Source organism: Bos taurus, chromosome X, assembly GCF_002263795.3.
Source record: "Bos taurus isolate L1 Dominette 01449 registration number 42190680 breed Hereford chromosome X, ARS-UCD2.0, whole genome shotgun sequence".
Lineage (NCBI taxonomy): Eukaryota > Metazoa > Chordata > Mammalia > Artiodactyla > Bovidae > Bos > Bos taurus.
This window is the reverse complement of record NC_037357.1, coordinates 107,162,478-107,187,807: the sequence shown is the minus strand read 5'-3', so window position 1 is coordinate 107,187,807 and position 25,330 is coordinate 107,162,478. Positions and strand designations below refer to the sequence as shown.

The 25,330-nt window shown below is 37.4% G+C and overlaps 1 protein-coding gene across 4 annotated transcripts in view; it reads left to right on the top strand.

The window, feature by feature from the left end:
* The window catches only part of CFAP47 (cilia and flagella associated protein 47), a 502,646-nt gene that overhangs the window by 144,435 nt on the left and 332,881 nt on the right, over nucleotides 1–25,330 (top strand). For all 4 annotated transcript variants that reach the window (XM_024988430.2, XM_015461736.3, XM_059883840.1 and 1 more), the window contains one exon: nucleotides 25,209–25,309. In XM_024988430.2, coding sequence (XP_024844198.1) covers nucleotides 25,209–25,309 — 101 coding nt within the window. The remainder of the gene's footprint in view (nucleotides 1–25,208; nucleotides 25,310–25,330) is intronic.

Sequence of the window (25,330 nt, the reverse complement as noted above, 5' to 3'; positions counted from 1 at the left end):
GCGAAAAGCAAAGGAGAAAAGGAAAGATATAGGCATCTGAATGCAGAGTTCCAAAGAATAGCAAGAAGAGATAAGAAAGCCTTCCTCAGTGATCAATGCAAAGAAATAGAGGAAAACAACAGAATGGGAAAGACTAAAGATCTCTTCAAGAAAATTAGAGACACCAAGGGAATATTTCATGCAAAGATGGGCTCGATAAAGGACAGAAACGGTATGGACCCAACAGAAGCAGAAGATATTAAGAAGAGGTGGCAAGAATACACAGAAGATCTGTACAAAAAAGATCTTCATGACCCAGATAATCATGATGGTGTGATCACTGACCTAGAGCCAGACATCCTGGAATGTGAAGTCAAGTGGGCCTTAGAAAGTGTCACTATGAACAAAGCTAGTGGAGGTGATGGAATTCCAGTTGAGCTATTTCAAATCCTAAAAGATGATGCTGTGAAAGTGCTGCACTCAATATGCCAGCAAATTTGGAAAACTCAGCAGTGGCCACAGGACGGGAAAAGGTCAGTTTTCATTCCAATCCCAAAGAAATGCAATGCCAAAGAATGTTCAAACTACCACACAATTGCACTCATCTCACATGCTAGTAATGTAATGCTCAAAATTCTCCAAGCCAGGCTTCAGCAATACATGAATTGTGAACTTCCAGATGTTCAAGCTGGGTTTAGAAAAGGCAGAGGAACCAGAGATCAAATTGCCAACATCCACTGGATCATGGAAAAACCACAGAGTTCCAGAAAAACATCTATTTCTGCTTTATTGACTATGCCAAAGCCTTTGACTGTGTGGATCACAATAAGCTGTGGAAAATTCTGAAAGAGATGGGAATACCAGACCACCTGACCTGCCTCTTGAGAAATCTGTATGCAGGTCAGGAAGTAACAATTAGAACTGGACATGGAACAACATACTGGTTCCAAACAGGGAAAGGAGTACATCAAGGCTGTATATTGTCACCTTCCTTATTTAACTTATATGCAGAGTACATCATGAGAAGCACTGGTCTGGAAGAAGCACAAGCTGGAATCAAGATTTCTGGAAGAAATATCAATAACTTCAAATGTGCAGATGACACCACCCTTATGGCAGAAAGTGAAGAGGAACTAAGAAGCCTCTTGATGAAAGTGAAAGAGGAGAGTGAGAAAGTTGGCTTAAAGCTCAACATTCAGAAAACGAAGATGATGGTATCTGGTCCCATCACTTCATGGGAAATAGATGGGGAAACAGTAGAAACAGTGTCAGACTTTATTTTTGGGGGCTCCAAAATCACTGCAGATTGTGACTGTAGCCATGCAATTGAAAGACGCTTATGCCTTGGAAGGAAAGTTATGACCAACTTAGATAGCACATTTAAAAGGAGAGACATTACTTTGCCAACAAAGATCCATCTAGTCAAGGCTATGGTTTTTCCAGTGGTCATGTATGGATGTGAGAGTTGGACAGTGAGGAAAGCTGAGCACCAAAGAATTGATGCCATTGAACTGTGGTGTTGGAGAAGACTCTTGAGAGTTCCTTGGACTGCAAGGAGATGCATTCTAAAGGAGATCAGCCCTGGGTGCTCTTTGGAAGAAATGATACTAAAGCTGAAACTCCAGTACTTTGGCCACCTTATGTGAAGAGTTGACTCATTGGAAAATACTCTGATGCTGGGAGGGATTGGGGGCAGGAGGAGAAGGGGACGACAGAGGATGAGATGGTTGTATGACATCCCCAACTGAATGGACATGTGTTTGGGTGGACTCTGGTAGTTGGTGATGGACAGGGAGGCATGGTGTGCTGCGACTCATGGGGTCTCACTGAACTGAAGAATTCCGAAAACAATTTGATATTTTCTTATGATTAACCCCAAATATAGGATGTTTACTTTTGTAAAATCAATAATTAATTTCAACTGCATGTTTCCAATAACCAGGAAGTTAACCTGAGTTAGCAGTGCCTCATTACTAAAATGGCAAACATTAGTTGTTGTTATTGTTTTGTTGCTCAGTCATGTCCAATTGCGACCCCATGGACTGCAGCACACCAGGCTTCCCTGTCCTTCACTATCTCCTGGAGTTTGCTCAGACTTATGTCCATTGAGTCAATGCTGCCTTCCAACCATATCATCCTCTGTCGCCCCCTTCTCCCCCTGTCCTCAATCTTTCCCAGCACCTGGGTCTTTCCCAGTGAGTCTGCTCTTTGCATCAGGTGGCCAAAGGTTCTCCATACATTTTTTAATCTCCTAAATATTTAACATATTCATCATGCTCAAAACTGAGTATATCTTCCATCAGTTTTTAGTACCCAAATTTAAGTTGAATAACTTTAGAGCAAAGGAACGGAGAAGGCAATGGCACCCCACTCCAGTACTCTTGCTCCCATGGATGGAGAAGCCTGGTAGGCTGCATTCCATAAGAGTCAGACACGACAGAATGACTTCACTTTCTCTTTTCACCTTCATGCATTGGAGAAGGTAATGGCAACCCACTCCAGTGTTCTTGCCTGGAGAATCCCAGGGATGGGGGCACCTGGTGGGCTTCCGTCTATGGGGTCCCACAAAGTCAGACACGACTGAAGCGACTTAGCAGCAGCAGAGCAAAGGAAAACATTTCAGCTCTTCTGTAAGAGAGCTAACATGAGTCCCTGAAAATGAATAAAAGAAATCTAAATGGCTTATTTATCAAAAAGATATGTGAATGTGCTATTCAGATATCAGCTGTTTTCTTCTAGAAAGTGGTCCTTTTGTCTGAACACCAGAATCACCTTAGGAGTTTTAAAAACTGCCTATGTGTGAATTCTCAGTTGTGTCCAACTTTTCATGACTCCATGGACTGTAGCCTGCCAGGCTCTTCTGTCCATGGGATTCTCCAGGCAGGAATACTGAAGTGGATTGCCATTTCCTTCTCCAAGGGATCTTCACTACCCAGGGATGGAACCTGTGTCTTCTGCATTGCAGGCAGATTCTTTGCTGCTGGGCCTTTAGCCTCCTTCTAATTCAGAGATTATAATATAATTTTTCTGGAAGGTGGCCTAAGCATTGTAAGTTTAAAAGCTTCCTGATAGCTTATGGTTAACCGTGTTGGATTTGTGATCTCCGAAGAATAAGACTTAGCTTTGTGACAAGGGACCAGGCTTGATTATTCAGAGCTTTCATGTGGCAGAAGTTTTATTATAGTGAAAAAGGGCAGAGAAAGCTTCTGAGTAACAAGAGTGTCCCCCTTGCTAGTCTAATCAAGGCATTATATACTTTTACCAGACCCACTCCCACAACATACATCTTAGATTAACAAGATTAGAATTAACAATAGAAAGCTCTTACCAGACCCACTCCTACATAACAAGATTAGTCAGAAGGTTCTTGTTAATAAGGAGAAATGTATCCTTTAGCAAGATAGGTTATTGTTATATAATCAGTACAGAGCTTAAGGAAAAGCATACCCTTGAGCAAGATGAGTTTTGTTGTGTAATCATTAGCTCTGAGCTTAAAGAAAATAATGTCTTATGTGACTAGGACAAAGAAATGTAGGAAAAAAAGTTTGTCCTTTTCTCCTCCTTGAGAGCCCCAGACCCCTTTCTCCTCCTCAGGGACCCTGACTTCTTATCAGCCTTACCTAAGAATTAACTCTCTCACCCCCATGTGGTTCTATTTGGAAGCCACAATTGAGAACCCTTGCTCTAGGTTGTCAAACATTACCCTGCATTTGCCTCACTTGCAGGATTTGTTAAAACAGTTTCTGAACCTCCTCCCCAGAGTTACTGATTTATTTCAGTCTTGAATGGGGCTTGCAAGTGGCAAGTGTACCAGTTTCCCATTTGATGCTGAGGAGAAACTGAGGTTGTTTGCGAGCCAGAACGTCAGGTCCACTCCAGATCTAAGAAATCGGGAGTGGATGGGTGGGTGTGTGTGTGTGTGTGTTTGTGTGTGTCCAGGTCATTCATGTGCACAGTAAAGCTTGTGAACCACTGGATCTAAAAAGAATGAATAAAGGAAAATCCTATTTAGAAAGATTAAACAGTGGAACACTTCAACATTTATCAGGAAATAAAATTACCACTAGAAAATGGTAATGTTGTGAGATCTTTAGAAAAATACCCATCTTTCTTTTAGAGTAAGTTTGGTTTAGTTTACTAATACATTATTTAACTTAACCTACTTAAGATACCTATATTGTAAAGTATAATGCCAAATTCATAGTGGAGGAAATCGAAGTACTACTATGTTTATCTTTTAGACCTTCACCCATTTGTAGAGTGAGAGAACCAACATTTTGAGATCAAGTCTTGTTATCGCTATCACATAACTTTGTTTCCCTTTAACTTTTCAAGTTCTAGGACTTTATTGCTGTAACATGGTCTTAGTAAGTTTACTGAATAGTTTAGTAAGAATACTGAATAAAATTGAGTTATGATACATCATATAGTGATGTATAATTGATTACATGAATAGGAAGATTTTGATGTTTTAATATAAGTTAAACCACAGGTTTTGTTTTAAATGAGAGGCCATTCAGGAATATACATTAGGAATGACACAGGGATATTTGGTAAATGAGGTTGAACTGAAATTAAGACTACTAGTCAGCTTGTATATCCTCACCAGTATATAAAATGTTGAAACAATTTTTGGCTGGTTGGTAACCAGGCACTGTCCTGAGTACTCATGCCCTATACCTGGCCTGCCCTGATAACTCCTACTGGACCTTGGAGCCAGTCAGGACCTAATAACTAAAGAACTAAATGCTGTCATAGTCAGAGTTCTAAGCATCTGGTAGTATTTTGTTTTGGGTCCGTCTCAGTGTGTCAATAATGATACTATTGGCTAGGAATGCTGGAGGCACTCACCTGGTCCCTTAGTACTTATGGAAGCCCCCACAGACATTTCCTCTTTCAGAACCAATATTGTGCCTGGACATGCCTTTTTGGTTCTTCTTGTGGTCCTAAGATATACCTCAGCAACAGCCATCAGGGAACTTTGAAAAAACAAGGTCTTTTACTCATAGAGTGTACCTGGCTTGCCTAGGGCCATGCATTGAGGTGGGGGGTAGGTGGAGATGGGAAACAATTGAGCAAAGGCCTGAGTTCTGCCTTTATTAGGATCTCGGGTGGGACACCTAGGGTTTTGCACATTCACTCTTCATTGATGAATTTAAAACATAAGTGCGGAAACTAAAGCTCAGGAGAGGAAAAACTAGTGGTCTGTCTGGTCGGTTATCTAGGTCAACCAGAACTTTCTAAGAAGAAGAATTTCATGGTTGCAGCAGCCTGGCTCTGCATCTCTTGGGAGGATGGCAGTTTATTTATTCCAAATGGATGTCTTCAAAGGGAATGCCTCAACAGTCAACAATTTAATGTGAGGCATTTACATTACAATCAAGCAAGCTCATTGTCAGTCCCTTAAACAACGTATTAACATACACCTCCCTTTTAGATTGTATGGTTCATTGATATTAAAAAATGAACATTTTGAAGATCATCCCTATTTTCATATGAAACGTGATTGTCTTTCCAAAGAACATAATTAATGTGGTTTTAACGACAGCAGGAGCCGGGTTCCAGCACATTCCCTGTTGGCTGGTGTTCAGAAAGTTCAGTGGTCCTAGCTCTAAAGCTGCCACAGAAGTGTCTGCTCTATGTATTTCTTGGCAGACAAACTTCTGAGTAATGCCTGATTTAGTTGTTCACTTGAAACCAACACAAATTTGTTGTTTTCTTAATCATGAACAAGATATGATTTAGCAAAATTCTTGGCTTTTTCTTAAAAAAAATTAGTCACGATCATTTGTTTCATGATATAGATTTAAAGGTACTGGGTTATATGTATCTTTGACATTAAAACAAGTGTAATAAGGATTTGCATATATAGATAAATTAATGCATTAATAAGAGTCTAAATGCTAAACTGTAATTTCTCCCTTATTCATTGATATATGTTAGTTATTTCAGTCTAACTTTAGAGACGAACCACGTAGTGTTAATTCCAAATGTATTTAACATTTTGCTGGTGAAGAAATATATTTTAAAATGTGCAGACCTGTTGTTTAAAACTGAGAACATACAGCTCTTAATTATATCAACTCTCTCTATGTACAGTAGAATTTCATCAGTCTTATTATGGGTTAAAAAATATTTTTGATGTGTAATAAAACTAGTTATGCTTACCTCATTAAAGTAATAGAGCATTGACAGTAACTTATATTGAAATTATGTATTTTTGAAAGCATTCAGTATAATAAACAGGAAATGAGGAATAATGAGATCTGATTCTAATTATTGTTTACTCAATGAATAATTTGGTATTTGTGTAAGATGTATTTGGCAACTTTGGGTTGGTTGCTAGTATTTTAAAAAGTATTATTATTATACCTTTTCCAGACACATTACTCTTCTCAAAAGAGTAGGAATCTGCATTACATAGAGGAGACCAGCAGAGAATGAGTCAGACCTAGAGGCTTGTGAAGCATTAATGCATTCAGTTTGGCAGGGCCACCTTAGTAACCATAGTGTGAATTCATATCTACTCTTTCTGTGCTTTTCTGGGATATTTGGATATTTAAAATAAGGCTGTAGATGCATATTTAAAATACATATAGAAAGTGATTCACAAACCTTTAAGAGACACTATCAGTTAAGTAGAAGCAGCTTTTGAGGTATTCAGAGCTCCTCTTATGGATTAACAAGAGCAGTATTTAGAATGTGTGTGTTCACCTTTTGGAGACTCCATTCTTAGCATAAACCTGCTGCCCATGGTCAGGTGCTGGGGTCCAGCCCCAGCAGGATCCAGGGATACCCTCAGGATGAACGGCATCGGCGAGAGAGTAAAGGAGAGAGAAAGAGGCTGATATTCCTTGGTTTACACAGAAAGCCAATAAAGCCCCAGACACAGGACTTGCTCTGTTCACGGAGGCCACAAGTGCCCTCTCGATGGGGTGAAAACGCAGAGTGCTTTCTTGAGAGGGTCTTAGAAGCCTGGGCAGGAAAGTGAACTCAGAGGGCCTCTGCGCTTCAGGGGATCAGCCTGAAAAGAGAGAGAGAGAGAAAGAAAGAATGACAAGGGGAGACTAAGCTTAGGTGGAACAGGGTCTGCAGCTTTATTTTCAAAAGGAGCTTTTATACCCTGAGTTACACATTTCCAGAAATGAAATATGCAGGGTCATGCAGAGTCAGCTCAACATTCCATCAGTTTTACCTTTATCGAAACCAAGACATTTTCTGCATACCTTTTCATAAACAAGGGTCTTAAGTTATGTACATTATCTTCTGGCCCAGAGGCCTGTTGACATTTTATGACCCTTTTCTGATAAAGGTTGGTAAACCAGAAGACTTGTTATTTCCCTTAAAGTGTTTTTTCTTTATTTTTCCAATCTGCATCACCCTCAGAAAATACTAAATAAAGTTACATTTCATGGAGCAAAGGTATAGTGGGTTACAACAAAGAAAGAACTTATTAACTCAAGGTCTTATGTTGCTAATGTCAAGGCTATTACTTATTTTTCCTACATTCCAACTATATTATGTAATACACTCCCAGGCACACCATGGGTAAGGGATGTGGAGACTTGGCGGCAAGCGTTGGCTCAACAATGAAATCCTTCATTAGTACTATCTAATAATTTTTCACCCCTCAAAGGGGTCTATGCTCATTAGGACTTTTAGAATGCTTTGGCTTCCAGCACCTTTCATGGTTGGGAAGTTGTGAGCAATCATGTGCATTAGTTGTAAGAGTATGGATAAACTTGCCAAGCAAGTTAGAATGCCAACAGAAGTGTTTGAATTGAAATACTCCTTTCATGCCTGGTAGCCTTACAGGAATAATTAGAGCCCTAAATTGATTTTCTTCAGGGAAAGGTGATCGGGGATAGCCCCCGGTTAATGTCAGAAGAGTTGATGAAAGGCATAATATAGTAAACAGTAGACAGACAGACTTTGGTTTCGGGGTAGATGCTGGAGCAGGTCCAGGGAGTCCCTTGAGTCCTGATCCACCTTGCCCGTCAGGTCTCCTCTGCATGACCTTGTCATGGGTGGGATCTCCTGTGCTGGCTCCCGGCAGCCAGGGAACCACCTAGAGTTTTAGCGTTGTGGTGGCTGAAAGGCAAGTAGTTGGAAATTTCAAGAGGATTTCAGTAATCATCTAACAGATGAAGATGAAAGCAGTGTTGAAATATTGCCCTAAACTTTATTTGTTGTGTTTTGGGGGCTAGGTTATGCATGACACCATGTATTTGTCCACCTTTCTTCATGATGTGTGTGTAAATAGAATAGACAGGAAACAGGGTTGGGGGAGTAAAAATTTATAAGGAGCCATGCTTTGTCCTGAGATAATCATTTGTTCCTTATTGCTTGACCTAATCTTAAAGAAGGCTGTTTATAATGACACCTAAATTCTATGAAGAATGTTATTTTCATGATAGATCTATTAAATCAAATCATAGGATTATAACAGAGTCTCATTGGTAAAGTAGAATGTTTGCTTATATTTAGCTAAAACATAGGTATTAATAGATGGGGAAACAGTGGCTGACGTTATTTTTCTGGGCTCCAAAATCACTGCAGATGGTGATTGCAGCCATGAAATTAAAAGACGCTTACTCCTTGGAAGGAAAGCTATGACCAACCTAGACAGCATATTAAAAAGCAGAGATATTACTTTGTCAACAAAGGTCCGTCTAGTCAAGGCTATGGTTTTTCCAGTGGTCATGTATGGATGTGAGAGTTGGACTATAAAGAAAGCTGACACCTAAGAATTGATGATTTTGAACTGTGGTGTTGGAGAAGACTCTTGAGAGTCCCTTGGACTGCAAGGAGGTCCAGCCAGTCCATCCTAAAGGAGGTCAGTCCTGGGTGTTCATTGGAAGGACTGATGTTGAAGCTGAAACTCCAATACTTTGGCCACCTGATGTGAAGAGCTGACTCATTGGAAAAGACCCTGATGCTGGGAAAGATTGAGGGCAGGAGGAGAAGGGGACGACAAAGGATGAGATGGTTGGATGGCATCACCGACTCAATGGACCTGGGTTTGGGTGGACTCCGGGAGTTGGTGATGGACAGGGAGGCATGGCGTGCCACAGTGCGTGGGGTCACAAAGGGTCGGACTTGAATGGGCGACTGAATTGATTGATTGATAAATAGCCAGGGTATTATTTATTTTAAAATAAACCAGGGTATTATAATAAACCATAAACAGGCTGGGAAAGATTGAAGGCAGGAGGAGAAGGGGACGACAGAGGATGAGATGTTTGGATGGCATTACCAACTTGATGGACATGAGTTTGGGTAATCTCTGGGAGTTGGTGATGGACAGAGAGGCCTGGCGTTCTGTGGTTCATGGGGTTGCAAAGAGTCTGACATGACTGACTGAGTGAACTGAACTGATAAACAGGAAAATATTCTTAATTATGATTTGTTTGTTATCCACTTGTGGCAAATGGTGATATTTAAAATTTGTATAGAAATTGCAAAAGCCCCAAACTTCCAAGGTAATACTTACCATGTCATCTCAGATTATTAAAATTATACTGCTTTTAACACTGGGTTGCAGAGTAAAAGTTAACCATAGATGATGTGATTTTTGCTCTTTTTTTCCTTTTTCTTCTCCACCTCCCCTCTCCCTTCGCTTTGGAGTCAGTGACGGTTGGAGAGCCTCTGCCCTGCTTAGAGATTTTTAATTTTGGAAGAAGCTCCAGTGTTTGCCCTTTGTCTCTCCCTTAGTGACTGTGAGCACTTGCCCAGTTGTTGATCTTTTCAGGACTTCTGGAAGTTGGATGCAGTTGACAGAGTCCTCTCCATCTTTTCTTCCTCATACCCTGTCTGACTACTCAGTTCTTCAACTATTTGTAAATATGAATTGATTTATCATGGAACTACCTTAACAGGAATATAATGTTTGATTGCAACATTTACTTTATTCATAGAATATCAGGCATTTAAATAACAAAATGGAATTCCTGCTCATTATAACAATTCACAATAAAAAAGTTAAAAATACCATTAATAGCTTAACTTCTCCACCTTTCAATTTTACACAGTCACATCATGTGTTAAAATTTTGATATCTTCTCATGTATTACCTTTGGCTATACAAATATATGTAATTCTTATCTATGTATGTATATGTGTATGCACGAATATACATATGTAGATATATTAGTTTTAAGATAACATAATATTATACATATTAATTGTGGGGTTTTCCCCTGTATATGTCATACAATAGAATGGAGTCAGAAGGCAATCTGGGGCTTATGGGCCAACTCTATCATTTTTGACTCCTGGTTTCTGAGGTGGCTTCCTGCTGTAGTCATTTCAAGGCTAATGGAATAGAATGAAGAGAGTATAAGACAAAAGCTTTTAAGGAGATGAACCAGAGCTCATTACCTTTGTTAATCTGTCACTGACACAAACTTAGTCCCGTGGGCTTGGGTACGTGCACGTGTAGCTTCCTGTGTGGCAGTGCGTCCTGCTGATACTTGGGAAGGGGTCTCCATTTCTTGGATGAAGAGGATGGCCTCTGGGTGATAGCAGGCTCTACTCCAAGTCATAATGACACTTTCTCCTTTTCAGTACTTTGACAATTTTATTAAATTTTAACTTTTTATGCTTTATAAACCCTTCTTGGTGTTCTAATTGCATTTCATACAGTCAGGCCCATTCAGGCAATTGCATATTTGGCCTTCTTTACCAGAAGTTTCACAAGACCCACAGGGCTCTGACTCTCGTGCCCTGCAGTCTGGGTAGTTGTTTTAGTAGGGTCTGTGTGGAAGAGGGTGGCAAGAATGCATGTGGGTCCCAACTTTCCTGAATTTTCCTTTTGCTGCCCAGATATGTCCATCCTTTTTGTTGGTATTAAATCCTTGGATTTGTTTTTAAACATACCCTAACTTCTAGGTTTGTCCATTCAACACTTCAGATTGTTTCAAAGAAGGATACCAATAATTGTATACTGATCTGTTACTAATAAAAAGAAGTTTGTTCAGATACTTCATGGTATGGCAGTTGGGGGTTTTGTCTCTTGACAGCTAAAGGTTGCTTCTTACTGTCTTTGCCCTTTATAATCATAGCTTGGGGGTAGCATGGGGAGATATTTGTGCTAAATTCCCAATTCTTAACTGCCAGCATTGATTCTACATTTGCAAGGAAATTTCCAGTCTCTTCAAAATGTGTACTCAGTGGAGGTGATAATTACATGGTGATAACTTTCAACTACCCCAGCAGTATCAATTTGAAGGCATTTGGTTTAAAAGTTGCTTTTTCAATTAATTGTCCTGTTTTGAAGTTTTTTTTTTTTTTTCTTAGTGAAATAATACAGATCAAAGTATGTAAAACTAATATTTTAAAAAATCATTGTAAAGTAAACCTTCTTGTATTTACCACTCTGGTCAGAAAACACAATACCACTGATGCCTCAGAAATCTCTTGTATCTGTATCCTTCCAGGTCATGCCAAGGCAAATGTTAGTTGCTCAGCTGTGTCTGACTCTGTGACCGCATGGACTGTATGTAACCTGCCAGGCTCCTCTGTCCATGGAATTCTCCAGGCAAGAATACCAGAGTGGCTTGCCATTCCCTTCTCCAGGGGATCTTTCTGACCCAGGGTTCAAACTTGGGTCTCTGGCATTGCAGGCAGACTCTTCACCATCTGAGCTGCCAGGGAAAACCATAACTTTAAATACCATACTGTATCCCCTTGCTTATTAGATATTTGAATAGTAGCTATTGCTGAAGATTTGTGACATGTGATATATACAGAGAGTTCATACTAACAAATAAATGCTAGGCATGAGGAAAATTGAATGAGAAGTGCATTTCCCATTTATAGTCAATAGAATTCCAATGAAAACCTCAAAAGTTCTGTGCTCTCCAGAGGGCTTTATAGATTTAGGGGAAATGAAGTCCTTGACTGATCACTCAGTCTTTCCTTACTTAAACAGGGCTGCTTAAATTATGTGTTGGCCTACGTGTATCTGTTCTGTCATAAAATACACCAAGAGTTTTAGGTTAGCAATTTGTACAGCTTGCTATACCAGGTGATTGTCTCACCTGTTGGAGTTTTCTGATTTAGAAATCAAGATCAAACTGCATTGGAAATTCCCTGGTGGTCCAGTGGTTAGAAAACTGAGCTTCCAATGCCAGGGGCATGGGTTCAATGCCTAGTTTAGGAACTAAGATCCTGCAAGCTGCATGGCCAAAAAAAAGAAAGGAAAAAAAACAAACGGGAAAACATGGAACTACACCTCCTAGTGCCCCTTTAAGGAGTGAAGTGAGATTAGCTGACAGCCTCCATTTGTCAGCTTCTACAGAATCTGTCTTAACTTCTTGGTACTACTTGGCCTGGGTTGCACCCCACCAGTTGGCATCTACTTACTGATTGATCAAGACAGGTTTAGAGGGCCAGGCATTTCAGCCTAAAACTAGAAGCTGTGAAGGGCAGTCTAGAACTCCCTGCCCAGTTGGCCAACGCCTCATCAGGCCTGCATAGCTGTTCTACAGCATCCTGTTCTCCACACCCTGCAGCCCTGGAACTTATTCTTGTCTCCAGCCTGCTTCCTTCCCCTTTCTTATACAGATGCTGATCCTAATAAACCTCTTAAACCCCAAACTGTCTTCTTCCAGTAACCCCAACCTATGATAATTTGAGATTGGATATTATGCTCGTGGGGTCTTTTAGCTCAGCTAGATCTTGAATACAGATGTCAGTCACTCCATCCATCCATCTGCCCATGTATGCAGGCACAACTCCGAGTATTTATGTGCTGTGTGGTGGTCTTTGCCTTTAAGGGGCTTTAGTTAGATAAAAGAGATAAGTGTTAGGTGACTATGAAACACATTTAAACCATTTACTGAACCCTCTACATGAGAGTACTTACGTTTTACTCCATTTTTGAGAAAGCATAGTGCCAAAAGTTACTCTACATTCAGTAACATTTTGAAGTAAAATTTATTTACTTATTTTGATTTACTATTAGAGCACATACAGAAATCCCTTAGTTCATTTTTTTTAAAACAAATGTGAGCATTTGCAGCATAAAAGTTGGGAACCATTTTCATAGATTATGGACATCTCTTAGTAGTTTTAGTGTTCCAAGTCTGTTAATGAAATTGAGGAGATAATCTTTGGATGAATTTTATTTACATTTTTGGAAAGGAATAAAGCAGTGCAATTAATATATGTTTTCTATTTTCCTGTTACTGGAATTGCATTCAATGGGAGTATTCTGAAAGAGATCATACAACTTTAGAATATTAATGAGAGAAGAGTGTTTTATGCTATACTTAGTGGATTGTAGTTCCTGATTAGTTTACTTTTTCCCTTCCCTCTGGATCATTTCTCTAATGCCAGGAGTCCTTAGCTAATACTGACATCTGTAACCACGTTCCCTTTGAAAGCAATATCAAGCTATCTCCTGGTTTCCCAAGCCCTTGTGATCTTTCATCATACCCTAGTTGATCATTAATGAGTGTTCCCTTGCCTAGGTGTTAATATTTAACTTCCAAGCTACTAATTTATAATCAAAAATATTCTTCTGCCTTATGTTTACCTAACCAATGAAAAACACATATCTCGTGGTGGGAATTCAAACCTTTGACCAGATGGTTGGTAAAAGGATTTTTCACAAGGAATTCTATTAGAGAAAGTTCCATCATGACAGAGATGGTCTTCAGTTCTGACCAACTCTGATCTTAGTCTGTGTTACTATTTGTTTCTAAAAATCCCTTCCTTAGAATAAATTAATTCCAGATGTTTCAAATCACAAATATCCATTCTTTTCTGTTCAGTTCAGTTCAGTTGCTCAGGTGTGTCCGACTCTTTGCGACTGATTGGACCGCAGCACGCCAGGCCTCCCTGTCCATCACCAGCTCCCGGAGTTCACCCAAACCCACGTCCATTGAGTTAATGATACCATCCAACCATCTCATCCTCTGTTGTCCCCTTCTCCTCCTGCCTTGAATCTTTCCCAGCATCAGGCTCTTTTCCAATGAGTCAGTTCTTCACATCAGGTGGCCAAGTAGTCAAGTTCAGCTTCAGTGTCATTCCTCCAATGAACACTCAGGACTGGTCTCCTTTAGGATGGACAGGTTGGATCTCCTTGCACTCCAAGGGACTCTCAAGAATCTTCTCCAACAACAGTTCAAAAGAATCAATTCTTCTGCACTCAGCTTTCTTTATGGTCCAACTTTCACATGCATACACGACTACTGGAAAAACCAAAGCTTTGACTAGATGGACCTTTGTTGGAAAACTAATGTCTCTGCTTTTTAATATGCTGTCTAGGTTGGTCATAACTTTTCTTCCAAGGAGTAAGCGTCTTTTAATTTCATGGCTGCAGTCACCATCTGCAGTGATTTTGGAGCCCCCCAAAATAAAGTCTGTCACTGTTTCCACCGTTTCCCCATCCATTTGCCATGAAGTGATGGGACTAGATGCCATGATCTTAGTTTTCTGAATGTTGAGCTTTAAGCCAACTTTTTTACTCTCCTCTTTCACTTTCATCAAGAGGCTCTTTAGTTCTTCTTCACTTTCTGCCATAAGGGTGGTATCATCTGCATATCTGAGGTTATTGATATTTATCCCAGCAATCTTGATTCCAGCTTGTGCTTCTTCCAGCCCAGCGTTTCTCACGATGTACTCTGCATTTAAGTTAAATAAGCAGGGTGACAATATACAGCCTTAACGTACTCCTTTTCCTATTTGGAACCAGTCTGTTGTTCCATGTCCAGTTCTAACCGTTGCTTCCTAACCTGCATACAGATTTCTCAAGAGGCAGGTCAGGTGGTCTGGTATTCCCATCTCTTGAAGAATTTTCCACAGTTTATTGTGATCCACACAGTTACAGGCTTTGGCATAGTCAATAAAGCAGAAATAGATGTTTTTCTGGAACTCTCTTTCTTTTTTGATGATCCATCAGATGTTGGCAATTTGATCTCTGGTTCCTCTGCTTTTCCAAAACCAGCTTGAACATCTGGAAGTTCACGGTTCACGTATTGCTGAAGTCTGGCTTGGAGAATTTTTAGCATTACTTTACAAGTGTGTGAGATGAGTGCAATTGTGCAGTACTTTGAGCATTCTTTGGCATTGCCTTTCTTTGGGATTGGAATGAAAACTGATGTTTTCCAGTCCTGTGACCACTGCTGGGTTTTCCAAATTTGCTGGTATATTGAGTGCAGCACTTTCAGAGCATCATCTTTTAGCATTTGATATAGCTCAACTGGAATTCCATCAGCTCCACTAGCTTTTTTCTTAGTGATTCTTCCTAAGGCCCACTTGACTTCACATTCCAGGATGTCTGGCTCTAACTGAGTGATCACACCATCATGATTATCTGGGTCATGAAGATCTTTTTTGTACAGTTCTTCTGTGTATTCTTGCCACCTCTTCTTAATATCTTCTGCTTCCGTTAAGTCCATACCATTTCTGTCCTTTATTGAGCCCATCTTTGCATGAAATGTTCCCTTGGTATCTCTAATATTCTTGAAGAGATCTCTAGTCTTTCCCGTTCTATTGTTTTCCTGTATTTCTTTGTACTGATCCCTGATCAGTGGTATCTTTGCACTATATCTTTTCTGTTAGGTTCATTAAAAAAAATGTATATGTGTGTATACAATATGTGCATATGTGTGTGTATATATGTGTGTGTACATATATATCTATATATATATATGTTCTTATATATCCCAAAATCTTCTAAGAGCTACAGTGCAAATATCCTGAAAAATTACCTACTCTATTTTTTAGCCAGGTCATGGCTCTCTTCTAAACAAAGTGCACTATAGTAGTTTAGAAATTTCTTAATGAAAATGAGCTTATAGTTTTATATGAGTTCATGTCATCATGGAGGGTGTTTGGTTCCATCAGGTTGCAAATGTTGACCTAAATAACATATCTAATAGCCAGAGCTTCAGCTCTAAGTGTTTTGGAATTAACCATTAATTATATAAGCATGTAAGTAGCAAAATATCTAATGGTTGACCCAACTTAGAAATAATCTCAACTCAGTTTTATTAGGTATTATTGCAATAATCACATTATAGAGCAGCCACCTTTTTAGCAGTTCTGTTTTTGAGGGATTACATTACTGGGTTAAAGTACTCTATATTTCCTTCTGGTTAAAGTTTAAAATTTTTCCTGTGTATTCTTAGAATGTAATAAATTTACATACTATTGTGAATGTAGACATGGTTTATACATTAATAGTATATATGTGTAACTGAAATATGTCCATATGTAAATATATGTGTTTAATTTTTTCAAACATTTCAGTGATGACAAATTTTGCTTTTTGCCATAATTCTTTCCTGGAAACCCCATTTTAAATTGTATTAACAACTATAGTATTTTCCCATAAGAACCCTGGATTAAAAATTAAACATAATATATATATTAACCAAAGTTAATGATCTTGAATTGTAAAACTAGGCCCTAAAGAGAGATTTAAGATTTCCAAAATGGTTTATATCAATTATGAGATTATTTTCAGATTATTGGACAGACTAAAAATGAGATGACTCTTGTAAAAAAGAATTGATATATATTTAAAATTTTGCTGAATGGACATATATTTCTAGACTTGATGAATATTTATAGAGCTCTTATGTGTCTAAAGAAGAATTCTCTGCCCTTATCTCATTCTAATGTGATACAAATCAATGGAATACACTTATATGTGAAACATAGCTCTGTGGATTTATGCACATTTAGGTCAAACCTACAGAGAAGGCAATGGCACCCCACTCCAGTACTCTTGCCTGAAAAATCCCATGGATGGAGAAGCCTGGTAGGCTGCAGTCCATGGAGTCGCTAGGAGTCTCGGCCACGACCGAGCGACTTCACTTTCACTTTTCACTTTCATGCATTGGAGAAGGAAATGGCAACCCACTCCAGTGTTCTTGCCTGGAGAATCCCAGGGACAGGGGAGCCTGGTGGGCTGCCGTCTATGGGGTCACACAGAGTCGGACATGACTGAAGCGACTTAGCAGCAGTAGCAGCAGCTGCCTTGTAGACAAAGATTTGGACAGACAACCAAGACTGAATATATGTGCTTCCAAAACCCACACCCTGTCCCTTCTTGCTCTGCTCATCTCTTTGTGAGTTAAAAATATGTTCAGTAGGACTGTTTTTAGAGTGTAAGATCTGCCTATAAATAGTGTGTGTATAGGAGCAGATCCTTAGTTAAGACGAGAAGTATATAAATTATATCATAATATTTCTCATGGTGTTTGACATATGGTTGACAGACCATCACAGTACTTCATATGCTGTTGGAAAGTGATAAAGTACTATAATTACTAGGAAATTTATCACAGAGATTTAACATGGAACTTCAGTGTTTCATTTCTAGAATGATTTGGGATGACAAGCATAAGAGTCTCTTATCTTCGCTATTGATTGGGACAGATTTACAGATGTGTAATTAGAGTTTTAATTATCCACCAGCTAACAACCGGATAGATGAATGATCATACTTCCCACACCTTATTTAATGAATTTACGTGGTCACCATGCAATTCAATATAAAAATTGTAATTTGTAAAAATGTAATCTGCGTCTTACTTTTGTTGTTGTTGTTGGTTTTACGTGTTTTATCTTGCAGTGACTTCCTTCTTAGAATCCAGTAGTGTAGAAAATAATCAAATGGGACTAAGACAATAATGGCTGTTTGAGTATAAGGAAAGGTATATAGTATGTGGTATGTGTGTATGCCTGTGTGTATACATGGACACATGCACTGTATATATAGATTAGATTAAAGGAGACTGATGTATTAGGCTGATTTTATAAAGATGCCAGTATCATAGATGAAAAATTATGAATAGTGGCAGTTTCATTTCAGTCAGTGTAATGTTTAGAGACATTTTTATGATACTTATAGATGTAGTAAAAATCAAATGAATCCAGTGACACTATAGGAATGTCTTGTTCTTAAACTTATAGTATCCGGAGGCACCTTTTTGTAGTAACAGAAAATAAAGATAAGTCCAAAACAGCATCATAGGAAAATTGAAATGAAAGTAAATGAGAATTCCTTTATGATCCTGAAACTTGAGTCAGTTGATATTCCAAAAAAATATATAAATCACAACTCTGGAACTTTATGACTACACTGCAATATATTTATTCTCTTAATTGATTCTTAAAAACACTTGTACAAAACAATATAATGTGGTATAGTTGAACTAATAACAATATAGAGATACTTTGTAAGTAGCATTACAAAGCAGGGCAGTAGAAATAAAGCTATATTGGAAAAAGGATATGACACTGTATAGTAAATTGAGTCCACAAGAAGAAAAGATGAGAATAAGAAATCTAATGTTAATGAAATCTAATATAAAAAACTATATAAATCAATTTTCCTTTCTTCTCAACATCTTTAGAAGACATAAGATTATGTAAAACAACAATTATAGCACTAGATTGTTGGGTTTTTAACAGATAAAGATGTAATTCTATGTGACAATAAAAAAAAGGAATGGAGCTATATTGCAGCAACATTTCATAATATAGTGGAATTGAATTAGTTTAAATCTGGAGTAGATGCTAAGTTAAGATGCATATTATAATCCTGAAAGCAATCAATAAGAAAATAACTTAAAATGCAGTTAAATATCTTTGAGGAATTAACATGGTATACTAGAAAGAATCCACTTAATGTAGAATAAGGCAATAAAGAAGACACAAAAGAAAACATGTATAAATCATACAGAAAATAAAATAGGAGATATAAACCTCAAAATATTGATAATAACTCTACATGTGAATGTATTAAGCAATCTAATCAAAAGACAGAAATTGTCAGGCTTAATTTAGAAAAAAAAAACCTGCAACTATATAGATTCAAAGATATGATAAGGTTGAAATTAAAAGGATGGAAAAAGTGATACCCTGCAATTCACAACTACTAGAGAATTGGAATGGTTATACTAATATTTTAAAAAATAGACTGAAAACAATTGCTAAAGAAAAAGATGAGTATTTTATAATGGTAATTATAAATTCTCAATCCATCAGGACCATATAAAAATTATAAACATATAAATACCTAACAAGTGATCCTTGAAGTCTACAAAACAAATAGATTTTAAAGGAGAAATAAATAATTTAGAAATTTCAAGACCCCAATGTCAATAATGGAGAAAACATCTAGACAAAAAATCTATGAGGATATTAAGGACTTGAAAAGCACCATCAACAAGTGGTCTTAATAGACATCTTTAGAGCATTACCACTTAACAGCAACAGAAAACACACTTTATTTCAAGTGCATATGTAACATACTCTAGGACAGATTAAATGCTAGACTATAAAACAAGTCTCAAGATTTTTTTTTAATTTTATTTTGTTTTATTTCGTTTGCCTGCACTGGGTCTTTGTTGCTTTTGCATGGGCTTTCTCTGGTTGCGGCAAGCGGGGGCTGCTCTCTAGTTGTGGTGCGCAGGGCTTCTTCTCGTGGTGGCTCCTTTTGTTGCAGAGCATAGGCTCTAAGATGTTTGGCCTTCAGTAATTCCGGCTCAGGGGCTCAGTAGTTGCAGCTCGAGGTTTCTAGAATGTGGGCTCAGTGGTTATGGTACACTGGCTTAATTGTCCTGCAACGTGTGTGATCTTCCTGGACCAGAGATCGAACCCATGTCCTCTGCACTGGTAGGCAAATTCTTAACCACTAGACAACCAGGGAAGTCCATGGTCTCAATATTTTTAAACATGATTGAAATCATACAAAATATGAACTCCATCACAATGAAATAAAATTAAAAACACAACAGAAGGAGATGTGGGAATTTCACAAATGTGAGGGAATTAAGCTACATACTCCTAAATAAACTAGAGTCAAAGAAGAAATCAAAAGGAAAGTTAAGAAATATTCTGAGATAAGAGAAAATAAAAACATACATCAAAATTTATGGGATACAGCTAAAGCAATACTTGGAAATTTATAGTTTTAAATACCTATATTAAATACTATGAAAGATTTCATATAATAGTCTAACCTTCCACCTTGCACGACTTGAAGAACCTAGAAAAAGAGGAGCAACTTAAATTCAAATAAAGTAGAAAGAAAGGAATACTTAATGTATATTCTAACAAATTAGATGATTTAGATGAAACTGACAATTTCCCAGAAAAACAAAGTCTATCCATACTGTAGAAGAAATAGAAAATCAGAACATTTTATAATTCTTATCAAAAGTTGAATAGTTTTTTAAAAATCTTCCCACAAAGAAAAGTCCAGTCCCAAATGGTTTCATTGCAGAATTCTACTGAACATTGAAAAAATCAAGACTAATTCTTCACAAACTCTCATGCACGGTACAGTTTTGAGACTTGGCTCAGTGGTTGTCAACCTTTCGAGCCACTGACCTATCTCCTTGGAGGAGCCTGTCCAGAAGGCTTTACACAACCCAGACAGAGTATATATACTTTGGATGAAAGGTTGATGAGGATGAGATGTCCACATGGTCTCAACATCTCATCCACCAATTACTACTTTTAATTACAAGTAATTATTCTAATTAATTATTTAATATTCAGGATGAGCAAATCCATGGAGACAGAAAGTAGATTAGTGACTTCTAGGATCTAAGAGAAGGGGCAAATGGGGAATGAATGCTAATGAATATGGGTTTTATTCATGGATGATGAAAATATTTTAAAATTAGGTAGTGGTGATATTATACAACTCTCTAAATATATTAAAAACTACTGCATTACACATCTTAAAACTATGGATTTTATTATATGTAAATTATATTTATATATAATTATATATAAATTACATTTTTAGAAATACTGCTATAAAAGATGACTACATCTGATGGGCAACACCATATTAAATGACCATATTCAGCATCACAAATAATGAGGAACACTAACCTTCCGTGCTTCCTGATGCAATTAAACTGAAGCATGCCACAACACATAAGGATTTCTTGCTACAAATGTTTAAATCTTTTCCACTCAGGAGAGGAAAGTCAGAGCAATTCAGACAGCTTGACTCTTTAAAATGTCAGTGCCATGAAGGAAGGATCAAACAAGGCTCAGGGATTGTCCTGGAATAAAAGAGACAAATTTCAATGACTGATCCCAATTTGGACCCTGGCATTATTGGGACTCTTGAATAAGGACTATAAAGTAGATAATATTCTTGTACTAATGTGAAATGTAATGGTAATAATGACAGAATTGTGATTATATGAAAGAATGCTCTTGCTCTTAGGGGTTATATGCCAATATTTAAAGGTAAATTTGTATACACATACTTTTTAAGAAAATTAATTGCAAATAAAAACGAAAGAGAGAGATAAATGTAGCAAAACGGTAATTGATGAACTAGGTACAGGGTATATACACGTGTAAGTTCTTCTGAAAGTTTAGAAGAATTTAAAGTACATAATTGGAAACAGAGGAAATAAATCATTAATGAGAATTATCAGATGAACCTGAAATAACAGAGAAAAAAAATGTGCACTCCGCACATGACTTTCCATACATTATGGTATTTACTGTTTGATTTATCACAGTAAAATATCAGTAGTTTGTCCATAAAAATTCTGTTTAAAAGAGTGACTCAAGTTTTTCTTAACATATTTTGCATTGTGCCTTAGGGTACAGAAGTACCTTTTGTTTCTGTATACAGCTACAGAATTTCTACCTCTAGAATTTGCATGTGTCCAACAGGAGAATTTGTTTACATCAGTTGTGTAAATGCTGGTTATGGTTTACTTAGAAGCGCATCTGAATTCAAATATTTCTTACTGAGAACCCAGGAAAATATTTATAGCTTTTAAAAAAGGCTCTTATTTAAACCAGTTTTTAATAAGGACTTATGTAATTTAACATTATTAGAATAGCTAGAAGTATTTTAGTGTGTGGTTTTTAATGACATAATTGATAAAAACTATTGGAAAACATTTATGTTTATGTTCATCATCACCTATGTGATTTTATGCAGACTTCCCAGCTTTGAGCATCTGTGCAAGACAGATCTGGAAGCTAACCATTCCTACGCAGTGGCTAATTTCAGAGCTTTGTTTCAGGCAGATTGAATTTGACCTTGGACCCTCTCTGAACAATTATTGACTTTTTCTGGACTTTGCTATTTTAACCAAAGGCTGAGAAAATTAATAATACATATCCTCTAGGACTGTTGGGAGGATTTAGGTAAATTAAATAATGCATGTTAGATGCTCAGCACAGTAGCTGCCACATTTCCACAATGTCCATCAATATCTGCATCGTGTCAACTCTGTTGTTACCACCGATGTCCATCCCAATTTTGGTCCAGTGGAACTGTCCTATTTCACTCATGCCTGAAATTTTCTACTTAAATCCTAGAATAGAATTGAAATCCATAATGTCAGAGTGCCTTTGCATTTCACTGTTACTGTAATATTGAGTATTTTTAGAGTAAATCCTTTACCACACATAGTTCCTGTCTGTGTGGATTGGCATAGAGAATCCATAAATAACACCATTATTCTTTGATAAAATGCCATGAAGTACCCAATTTTCTCAGAAATATTTTTAATATAATGTGTTAGTATTACCAACTGAAAGTCATTTTTCTGTTTAAATGAATTTTTAATAATATCAATGTATAAAGTGTTCTTGGACAAGGCAATGGCACCCCCACTCCAGTACTCTTGCCTGGAAAATCCCATGGATGGCGGAGCCTGGTGGGCTGCAGTCCATGGGGTCGCTAAGAGTTGGACGCGACTGAGCGACTTCACTTTCACTTTTCCCTTTCACGCACTGGAGAAGGAAATGGCGGCCCACTCCAGTGTTCTTGCCTAGAGATTCCCAGGGACAGGGGAGCCTGGTGGGCTTCCGTCTATGGGGGTCACACAGAGTCGGACACGACTGAAGCAACTTAGCAGCAGCAGCAGCAAAAATTGTTCATATTCCCATACTGTATAACTTGTCCAGTTTCTGTATTGCATGCTCCAAGAAGAATGTGGTCAAATGAATTTTGCATATGTTGGTTATTCTTTAAGGAGCATCTGAAGTCATATCTTATTATCTCTGAAAAACTAGTTTTATAAGGGAAAAACAATTGATATTTATTCCCATTTCATTCTCATAGTGAAATTTTATTTCAAAATATATTTTCCTTAGTTTTGTACCATTTCATAAATATTTCAAGTGATAGTGCTTCTTTTGTTTGTTCATTTGGTTAATTGTCATGGGTAGTGTTGTCCACAAGCTAACCTTTAGATGAGACCTCATGGATACGTTATTTATTAGGGAAGAAGTCCCAGAAGAAAAAAAAAAAAAAAAGTAAGGAGGTAAGGGAAGCAGCACCAGGAATCAGTCATCCCAAATAAATATGAAAATTAAGTCCCAACCTCACTTTGATCCCTGGAGTTCTTTGCAGATGAGGTTACCATTGTACAGTTTTTGTGCTATTTGAAGCAAGATTGTCGGACTATCAAACTCCCACACCATACAGGCTTGGGCTGCAGGATTACTCTGAGGACCATAAGCTCCTAAGAACTTTCAGTAGCTCCAGTAGCCCAGTTGTAATTGTCTGAAGAAGGTAACCGTTACCCCACCATGCCCACCCAGAGGATGGGAGTCCAGCACAAAGAACTACTTCCTGGGGGGTAAGAACTTAAGGACAGAGCACCCACAGGATTTGCTAGAGTTGTCTTTTTTTCTTTCCTTTTTTTTTTCTCCTTTTATAATCACTGTTAAAGCAAAATTAACATTTTTGGTTCTAAGATAGCAATGATGATGGTGTCTGTTGATAAACTATATTATTTAATCTGAAAAATATCCTTAAACATAGTTGGTCAGTTAATGGAGTTTTGATTGGTCACTATACTTCGCATAAATGCATAGTATGTAGAAGTAATGATTCATGCTATCAAGGAATTTAAAGTTTCATTTTAAGAGGGAAATCATGTGGAAAAAGTTACATATAAAAATACAACCTAATCCTGAAGAGGACAATCTAATGCATGTGTTTAGGATGAGGCAAGGGAATGACTAGGGTTGGTTAAATAAGACAATGTTGAATCTGTATATTTTGCATAATATTTTAATACACACTAATTAGTAAAGGTAAAAACAATGCATATGCAGAGCTGAGGCGAAAATCAATTCAATTACGTATAACATGTTTATTTTAATGTCCCTTGACAACTCATTATATTTCAGCTACAGATTTTTATTAGTCTCATCCTATTCTATATTTTACTTGCATTCTATATTTAACTTAGATTATAAAATGATATTTTATCATTTCACCTTGGCCAGTGACCATAATAAGCTAGATAGAAGAGCTAGTTTGATAGCCAATTCAAGAATAAAATTATCTTTGTATGCTATAATGCAGAACTGAAACCAATAAGGTGATATTACAATGATATAGATATAAAATATAGTATTTATATTAAAAAATCAGTTGCACAAGGATAGAGTTGTCACCTAAGCTAGGCCCAGTATCATCTAAGAGTGTTTTGTGACTGGTGAAAATGATAATTTCACAATGCTTTCATAAAATAGAGTATGCAGATTGTGGAAGGTAATATTACTTTGTACTGGTTGAACAGCTTTTACAATATTACTTTCAATTCTCAGACACATTTAAAGGATAAACACAAAACAAGAGTGTCTAAAGAGTGGTATGTGAAATATTTAAAGGCCTTGGAGTTGAAAGAACCCTTGAACGTTCTAAATGTTTTTAATATGGAAAAGAGGGCTTAGAGAAGATATAGTGAACTGTATTTAAAATTTGAAGGAATGTAATGGAGATTGTAGGTTGTAGATATGATTTTGTGTTGCCCTGAAATACAATTTGTGAGGTTACAGTTCTCTAGATATGAAATGAGTTGTTTCTGAGTCATGAATGTCATGCTGGTCCTCTGAAGCTAGATACCATTTGTCACAGATTCTATGAAAGAAGGTGAGTGGATTAACTCTGAGGCTCCTGCAACTCTAAAATTTCCTGAATCTGTCTGTGAACCTGTGTAATTACAAGCTGTGTTTTAGTGCACACTTGACAGTGAAATTTGCCATCTCTGCTAAAAGCTTTAAAAGTAAATATTCTTACACCATTAAGCTAGATACAATAGGTAGTTAAGAAAACCAGAGTGTTGATAGAGGAAAGAAAAATGATGACTAATTCGTGTCTTAATTATTATAGACATCCAGGATAGCTAAATTTTTTTTTTCATTGTGTTTACTGCATCTGAAGATTTTAACTTACTGAAATGCAATATTTTCACTTTTAGGTTTTCACTTCCAGTTAGTGCAACAGCAGAAAACTGCATGCTTACTATTTATTCATATATGGCAATTCATCTTGATGAGCAAAAAATTATTGTAAAAAATGGTAAGTTGTTATAAATTGGAT